General features: G+C 36.9%; 1 protein-coding gene across 1 annotated transcript in view; it reads right to left on the bottom strand.

The window, feature by feature from the left end:
• Window positions 1-314: 314 nt before the first annotated feature.
• LOC123514873 (fibrous sheath CABYR-binding protein-like) overlaps window positions 315-9,663 on the bottom strand; it is a 21,608-nt gene continuing 12,259 nt past the window's right edge. Inside the window, exons 7-9 of the mRNA XM_045273134.1 lie at window positions 9,237-9,663; window positions 7,595-7,639; window positions 315-1,886 (exon numbers count right to left, since the gene is read on the bottom strand). The exon at window positions 9,237-9,663 is cut by the window's right edge and continues 17 nt beyond it. Coding sequence (XP_045129069.1) covers window positions 1,851-1,886; window positions 7,595-7,639; window positions 9,237-9,663 — 508 coding nt within the window. The 3' untranslated portion in view covers window positions 315-1,850. The remainder of the gene's footprint in view (window positions 1,887-7,594; window positions 7,640-9,236) is intronic.

Genomic DNA, 9,663 nt, shown 5'->3' with positions numbered 1-9,663 from the left:
ATGGTAACTTATACCACCATATACTTGATTTTTTTTTTACTTGGTAGTTTTTTTGTACTTGGTTTATTTTGCAGGGACTTTAGCCAACTCGTCCTGTTTTCCTTCTTCATTACTGTAAGCTGCAGTTTCCTTTAAGCCATACCATGGAGTGTGGCCGAGCTGTCTTGTGTTCCACCTTGCTTTTATAGCATTTGTAATTCCTATTTCCATCATAATTCCTTAACATTGTTATCATGTAAAACTAAAAAGCATATACCTTTTTAAGCAATGTTTTGTACTGATGACATTACAATAGTTACTTCAAACAAAGCATCCCAGGTGTAAACTTTTTAATATATTTATTACACTGCAAATCAGATATCATAAAACAGCAAAGCACCAGTAAAATTTTGCTTATTGCCAATGCCTTAAGATTTGTGCAGAGTGACCTTCTGTATACTGGACAGTGGAAACCCTAATAAAGTAAAAATTTACTCTATCCAGACAAGTGCTTTGTTCCAATGTAAAACTTTATATATAAAAAGATTTATTTCCTAAACATTATATGATAAAAGTAATACATTTGATAGATAAAGATTGCCCCTAAGGTTTATATATATATATATACTGAAAATTCTGAAATACAAAGACTATAAAACTGTCTACTACATCCTTGCAAAAATTTTCCAGAGGCACAAAAGAAAGAATAAAAGTAATGGCATCCCAAGTTCCTGAACTCAGCAGTATGACGCAACAGCAATTTTTATGGTGCTTGGGCCTTATACACTAGCAGGCAGAAGCACATGTCATGGAACAATCAAGGAAACTATACTTAATATATCGGCAGTAATAAAAAGAAAACATTACTACGTGAGCAATACAAATATGCTAATGAGATTGGGTATGCAAGATTCTTCTCTAAATTCATCAAAGTACAAAAGTACCATTAAAGTAGAAGCACTACTGGTACAATAACATCCATTTTTGACTTCTAGAATTTACATTATAGATGCAATCATAATATCTTGTTCTAGCAAAAAATTTCACCCTTATTCACAATACATAATACAAACTATACAAAAAAATTTCCTCATTCACATCCCAGCTACATTCCTCCCTCAGGAAACCAATGAAGAGGACCATGTCTGATAGTGTACACTACCATTCAAGAGAGCCAGGAGGAACCTATATACTGTCTAATAGGAAGAATGTGGCTGGGTTAGTTGGTTTATCACTTCACTCCTGTGGCTACATCATCATCATCTTTGTAGTCATTACAAGCTAACAGGTAGGAGACATGCACAGCTGTGGGGCACTCAAACGACAGTGTCACCTCACGGCCAACTTCTTACACTGTGACTTGCTTCTGCAGTAAAGCTGCAAGTAGTGAAAGTACTCTATTTCATTTTGTCTCCACTTAAGATTATCTAATTTTCAAAAGTTGTGCGCTGGGTAACACAAAATTATTAAGTGGTTGTCTAAAAACGGTTAACCTCTTCCACTCCCAGAAACCTGGCCCACGGGTCCTCCAGACTGGCCATCTGACGGGCCTGACCAGCATCAAGGCACAGCAACACTGCCTACCAACCGTTATCCTTTGCACACGTTTCCAAAATATCCCACTAGATAAACAATTAAAACCTGCTTAAGAACTTTGCTGGTGTATTCTTCCATGAGAACACAAAGTACTACTACATACTAATAATAGCTGGCTAACAAGTGTTCCAGAGCATCCCAGCAGTGATAACTTTAACCCCAAAATTGTCAGAGGATGTTGCTGCTCCTACTTGAGACCTGCACACTCCAGGAGGGGATGGCGCACAACTATACTCGACGGTGGAATGGCTTGTGGCATTGCACAGGTATTAGTTTTACTCTTCCACTTTCTCTGCTTCACCCTCCGCCTTCTGTAAAAAGTAGACAAGTCTTAATTAAGTGTCCTCTAATCAGCCAAACTTGCTGTGAAATAACACTAAATATTAATTTGATGATGCAACAATATTTTCTTAAGTGATTAGTTTTAGCTATATTTCACAATATATAATGTTATGGAAGATGCATGAGAAATATGACTGGTTAACTCTTCATTTGTTGACCCAAACTTTCATAAGTCCTGGCATCCAACTCACTGCTTTAGACGATATAATTACAATAGCATATTATTGAGTACAGAAGCTTTAGTAAGGAAAAAAAGTTAGGTTCTGTAAAATATAAATCAATAAAAATTAATTATTTGTTTCACCCAACTTATTATGGTCAAATATACCAGCCTTCTCAAATATCCTAATGTATGCTCTTTAAATACAGTGGATCCTTGGGCTTCGAACACCCTGTACCTCTTAACAATTAAGACAACAAACAAAAATTTGGATCTTGAAAAAGAAGAAAAAAAAAAAAAAAAAAAAAAAGGAAGGCAGCCGAATCGAATGACGTTGGCGAGAGGCAAACATAAATTCCCTGTTCGTTTTGGTTGCACATTGTTGGTGCCTTGCTCTGATTTCCAGCTGAGGTCAGGACATTTGACCAGGGTCACTTAAACAGGTAGGGTCAGATGGTTGAGTAATATTTCATACAAGTACAGGGGTTTCTTGATTTATGCAAGGGATACATTCTTGAAGGGATCAAGGTTTCACTGGGAACTAAAACAATTTTCACCATAGGAATAAATGTAAAACAACAGATTAATCCATTCCTGGAAGGCCTAGCAACTCAGCACACAACCCGTGCTCCCTGCAGCATGTATCCTATGTAAAACGCTTTTGTGTACCTCTCAGCTGGAATAAACAAAGGATTGTCATTGATATAGTAATAGCATCTAACTGACAGCAAGTTGGCAGTATTCGCTGATCTTCCTGATGACATTTATCATGCATCACTAGCTGTCCTGGAGGTGAAGTGCCTATGTGCTGTGATCAGCTGTGATGATAGCCTTAACAAGCATTTTGCAGAATCTCATAAATCTCAAAATTTACCATACCAGCAAAGCATCTTGACATTGTGTTATTCTAAATAATCTGTAAATGAAAAAAATTACTAGGCTTTTTAGTGTTTATTCCAAAATTGCACATTTTAAACATGCATAAATCAAGAAATCCCTGCCAGTCTTGTCCACTCAAACAATCCTCTACGTGTGCCAAGAAGCTCACTACCAAAGGTAAATAATACCGAGCTTAGTCCAATTCTTATTTACTTAGGCAAGAATCTGGGATCTTGGAATGGATAAAAATTATTTACACTGTTGCCTATGGGGAAAACAGTTTTGGATCTTTAACAATTCAGACATTGAACAGCCTTCTGGAATAAATTATGTCTCAGATCTGAGGGTTCAATGTATTGTTTTTCCATTGGCTGCAGCAACATCCCTACATAATCTTTAATTTTCAATACTTATATAACTTAAGTCATTTTTTTTATGCAAGAAATAACAGCAATTTCAAAATGTCCATGATAAAGATTCAGCTACATTTAAGAAAAAGGATATCTATTATATTAGAATTCTAGAATTCTGTCTCCATGCTTTCTTCCTTTAAATTCTTCCAAGATATTGACATTTTTTTTTTTTAGCCATGTTATGTAGAACATCCGCTTTGTCCTAAGCCATCGATACATCCAGTGATGCATTTGACCAATATGATTCGGTGGCTGGATGTTGTAATGACAATTTTGTGATCCATAGAATTAATTTAACAGCCCATCAATAAAAGCATGCAAACCATATTAGTGATTATTAATGGAATAGGTAGGCAGTTTGTGTTGAGCAAAAGCACCAAAATTTTTAATATATCTGTTCACCAACAAAATTTTTAATATATCTGTTGACCACATTAGTAGTGTAAAATTTGAAGTTTTCGGGTCTTTTATTACACACGCACATTACGTTTGAAAAAACATATTAACAAGATCACAAGAGAAACCTACTATAATCTACTTAGGAAATATCAGAGCAGCATTTACATACATAAAAAATGTGATTAAAAAAAAAAAGTTGATAATGATACGTTTGTGTTTGGAGTATGCAATAAATCTAAAAAAGACACCAGGAAACTGGAAAGAATCCAGAATGCTGCAACAAAAATCCCTACAAATCTAAGTGAATATAGTTATGAAGAGAGGTTGGAAAACCTCGGACTAAATACACTGGAGAAAGGAGGGAGAGGTGTCATATGATAGCACTATGTAGGATACTGGAAGGGATAGAGAAGCTGGACAGAAATGCTAGTGAAACATGATATGAGGAGCACTAGAGAACAGAAGAAAACTGAAAGTGAATGACTGTAAAAGAGAATGTAATACAGCTTTCCTCATAGATGTATATCAGCATGGAACAAACTTGATGAAAAAATGTGTTTGCAAAGACCATACATAAATTTAACACATTCCCTGTGATGTGTACCACTGGTGGTACATCATGCATTCCCAACTGTTGCATGTTGTGCCACCCATGGTACATTTACTTGCATACACAAAAAAAATCACCATATTTTTCAGACTTTTTTCTTTTGAATTAGCATGTAATACAATTTTATTCATGCTAACCAAGGATGTAATTAAAGTATGACAATCAAAACCTTTAGTTATATTTAGTATGAGTGAAAAAACAAAAATCATCCTATATGATAGATTTCCAAGTATTGAGCTTAGTTTGACCTTATAATAGTATATATTTAAACTTATTTCATAAAAAATAAATGTTCATTTGCTATAAATCATGATATCCTTTAACAGCCTTTGAAAGCCACTATATAACTGGTTCACCCTCTGTTGCATTTTCATTTTACTGATAGCTTATTATTGATTGAAAAATTCAGTGAATTTTTTTTATAGAAGAAATGTACTTATTAATTGCAATACATATTGTATCATGTGAAGGTGATGAACATATGTAAAAATCTAAGGAGTAACATCTTTCTCAAGACATTACTCTGGATGCAAAGTTCCCTACATACATGTTTCTCTTTGACCAGTACAGAGGAATCTCAGGCAATGCAACAATTCCCATGTCAATCATCAGACCTATGAATTTTTTGTATTTCATCAAGTGTTGTCATTTTCCAAGATTTTAGCCTAGATCCTTGAGTGACATGTGAAACGCCCCTTTTCTACAGAGCATACCTATTAGTTTGTGTTACAATTAGGACAATAATTTCATTTGTGTCATACCAATCTATAGATGTGAGAGTACATGGATCAGGAGTGAGTTGTTGTTGTTCCCTGTAAATGGAAATGACTTTAGTTTGGAATGTACTGACACAATGTGTTGAGAGAACAATGTAATAGCAGGTTGGGCCATATATGGTACACAAGAAGCATGCTCCACTGGTGGTGCACAATGCAATAGCAAAAATTCAGAACAAGTCAATGGCATAGTGTACCACAGGTGGAGCACGAGTTTTACTGTAGCTATCATTGGCAACTCATAAGCAGGGAGAAGCTACTCATCTCCTCTCAAATCCATGGGTAGCACAGTACTGACACTGCGCCAAGTTGAATCAAACGCAACAGGGAGGAGGTGGCGGGAAATCCAAACGCAATTAATGCGTTAAACAAAATTCTGATTGAAACAGATCAGGAAACAGGACAGCACGAGCCTAGTGTGGCTCTTTTCCTGTATCTCGCCACTAGGTAAACACACACACACACTGAAGTGGTGAGCACACTCGGCTCACAACCAAGAAGGGTTCAAGTCCCGGCTAGGCTAGGCAAATAAAATTATATAAATAAAATCGTCTCCGCTACTAATGGGTGTATGCTTAACAGCGCGCTTTCCCATATTCTTTTTTTTTTTTTTTTTTTTTTTTTTTTTTTTGGGGGGTGTTAGGAGGTGGGGGGGAAAGCATCTTAATGCATGTAGGCTCTTTTCATCTAGCAGTAAATAAGTATGGGGCTATGGCCTTCCTTTCCCAGTGTGTGGAATGTGGTGTGGTTCCAGTCCTACATGAAGATCAGTCTATGAGCTCTGAGCTTGCTCCATAATGGGGGAAGGCTGGCTGGCTGACCAGCAGGTGACTGTGAACACACACACACACACACACACACACACACACACACACACACACAGAGAGCGAGCTTAGCTCGGGCCCTGCAATACACGCACGCACGCACGCACGCACGCACACACACACACACCCGGTAGCTTAGTGGTTAGAGCGCTGGCTTCACAAGCCAGAGGGCCTGGTGTCAGGCCTATCAGGAGATCGGAAATAATGAGCTCTGAGCTCGTTCCGTACGGTAACGTCTGGCTGTATCGTCAGAGACTGCAGCAGATCAAACAGTGAAACACACACAAACACACAACACACACACACACACACGCACACACACACACACACACACACACACTACTACTACTACTACTACTACTACTGTAAACAGTTAAGGATACAATCCCTCAAATTAGTTCATTATCAATACATCCTCTACTTTGGAATTGGGATTGTATTTCCTCAACTCAACTTCAGTTAATGACATAAAAGATAATTGATAATTAAAAATATTGCCATTTCTTGATCATGTACTCTTCCAGGGAAGAGCTCAGAAGCTTAAGACACTGGTCTGCAAGTGAAGTGTTGGAATCTCTCTCTCTCTCTCAGCCATGCCTACAGTAGACGGTTAACTCGTCAGTCAAAAATTCTAGCAGCCCTAGTGAGATATAAACCTATGCTTGTCCAGTGCCACATGAGTATACTAAGAGCAACTCGTACAAGTATATTGCACAAAGCAATATAAACAAAGCTGAAAATGATGGGCTTTTGTATCTAATGGTGGGTTTAATCTACAAATGCTTTACATAGGACATGTACCATACACAAATAATAATTTTTGGTTATTTAAGGCTATTGTTTCAAATGTACAATTTCAATTATTCTCATTAAAAAAAAAAATCAAGCCAACATTCTGTACCAATAACAGATGACATTTTCTTCATTTTGTTCTAGATTTTGTTTTAGAATTTTTTTTTTTTTTTTTTTCCACTATCTACAGCAAAGGTTATTCCAACACTTGTACTTACGAGCAGAAGTATGTATTATAATTATATCAATTACACCTTGCCAGCAAACTCTGAGCCATGCTTCATGACACACGCAAAGCCTCACACACACTGGTAGTGGCACACACTGATTTTGTAGCACAGTGTAGAATGTTTAATAATTTTCATCTTACTGTATCATATTATAAATCTATTGGGTACATGATGCATCGTGCATACTTCCTGGACTACAGATAATCAGGTGCAGCCACAACCCTGACCTTGAGTGATGGAGCTCAACCTTCCTTTTTTCCCCCTCCTGCTAAATTCAGCATGGCCTCCACATCTGAGTCCAGCTGTTTGAACTGCAGACTAGATATTAGCTCTCTGCTCAAGGTGGCTGACTCTTATTACAGAATAAAAATAGAAAATAAAAAATAACCCCTTATTGTCTTAATCACACCCAAATATTTAATTTTTAAAAACATAGGTCATCAAAACAATACTTTTAACCATAAAACATACATTAAGTTGTTAGTGGCTTACTTTGTGATTAATAGCCTGTGATATTCATCATGCAGTCCTTAATATTATTCATCAAGATAGTGGCCTCCTATGTTTGTCACTGGCCATAAACACATTACATACCTTCTCCTTCAAGTCTACTGCTGGCTTGGGAGCAGCTTCTTTGACCTTTAGTGAAAGGAGGAAAAGTTGAGTAGAGTGAGAAAAATGCAGACAAGTAATTTAAGCAAAGATAGAGGATTGAAAAATTCTGCTCTAAATAGTTATGAGTATATTCCAGAAAATATTATGATGACAAGTCATCAATTCGTTCTCCCATAATCTTTCACAGATACAGACTACTTGTGTTGTGTCATGACACTCACAATCACACTCCCAACACACACCCAGCTGTGTTAAATGCAGGAAAAAGAAAAAGAGCAAATCATAAAGATAGGCAACATAATGGCTAGGTGACAATGTACATTTGCAAATAGCAACCATTTCAAAATGCTTAAATATGCATGCAACTACTTCCCAGTCACCTAATACTCCAAATTTACATGCAAAGATGTTTAGTAAGTCAGAAACATTGCAACTGTAAACTAAATAATTAGTTTTAACTTTCTGTACAAATGATGACTATTTGTGATAATGAAATTCACTATAAACCTATACTTGTCGAGTATGAAGTGTTTTATGTTTGGCTGATACTTTCATGTTTCACAGCAGACTGAGGAAAGAATAACCAATACTGTCTATATGAAAACTTGCATATTTATGCAACTGGAAACCACATTCCTTAGTAATTATCCTAATCTTCATGTCCTCCGACTCTTGACCTGGCCATGATTATCTCCTCTCTAAAAAATATGTCCCCAAATGAGCAAATTACCTCAGGATGTTGTGCCTTACTACTCCACACCACTCACTCCCACATACTAAATAGAAGTACATAGTAAAGCTTTTGTATCCATCATATTTTCTGTCTATTTCATATTTCAAATTACACACTTCTCTGATTCCTAAGCATTTGGTGTTAATTTCATGTCTGTATTTTAAATGCATAGTATGGTGATGTCAAAACTGCATGTAACTAAAGTGGAGGACTTGGTAGATGTTGTTGTGGTGCACTGACTAAATGAAAAATTATAAAATTATGGAGATCCCCACTTTCTTCATATTTTTTCCCTCTTCTTCTAGAAGTGTATTTCCTCAAATGTTCTTATGCATTGAAAGCAGTTTTAAGTAAATGCGCTGGAATATCTGCATTTCTACATTAATCAAGAGCCAAATTTTCTCCCGTTTAGTTTGAATCTTATTTTCATGTTAATAAAAAAATTAAAGACTTGTGAATAACTTTTCTTAATATTCATTCCACATACAAACAAAACTTAATTTCAATGCCTCTTGAACAAGATTTAAATCAGAGTTTGTCTCACACAAGCACAATTTGCAAAGAATGATTTGAGGTACAGAGCAAAGCACCCACTTAGGTTGACTTGTCACACAATGTCTAGTATGTACGATTTAAATGAGGAAAGTAATGCAAAAGTATGGAATACTGTACACCTTCCTTTTTCCCATTAATTTTATATGATTGCTGTTGTATTTTTTAAAAGGCAACCTAACACACATAACTGATGAATAAAATTAAAATTCCCTTCAAATCAAAGTTGTGTAAAATGTTTTATACCACCAGATGAAGTAATCATCATTAAATATAAACCCAAGGTATTCTGGAATAGTTTGTGTAGAAAGTCATAGTTTTGGCACCAATGCTCACCTGCTGTGTGGATTCCTTTTCTGCACTCTGTTCAGGTATGGATTCACTGGTATGAACCCCTTCTGACTGTTGTTTGGGCTCTGCTGCACTCCCTGTGGTCTGATCTACAGTTTCCACCAAGGTGGACTCCTGCACTGGTGCCTCCTCACTAACTGGGGCACTTTCCTTCACAGGTACCTCCTCTACAACAGGAGTGCTTTCCTGTGCAGGAACTTCCTCTGCTGGGGATGACTCCTGAACAGCAGCTTTTTCCTGTGTAGAGGACTGGTCCTGAACAGGAGCCTCCTCTACAACAGAACTAACTTCCTGTGCAATAGTCTGGTCCTCAGCAGGAGAAGATTCCTGTACAGTTGTTGCTTCCTCCTTGACTGAGGCATTCTCCTGAGCAGGCTCGGCCAGAGACTCCACAACGGGAGACTCCACACTG

Source organism: Portunus trituberculatus, chromosome 38, assembly GCF_017591435.1.
Source record: "Portunus trituberculatus isolate SZX2019 chromosome 38, ASM1759143v1, whole genome shotgun sequence".
NCBI lineage: Eukaryota > Metazoa > Arthropoda > Malacostraca > Decapoda > Portunidae > Portunus > Portunus trituberculatus.
The sequence above is the reverse complement of the archived record's forward strand: the minus strand, read 5'-3'. Positions and strand labels throughout refer to the sequence as shown.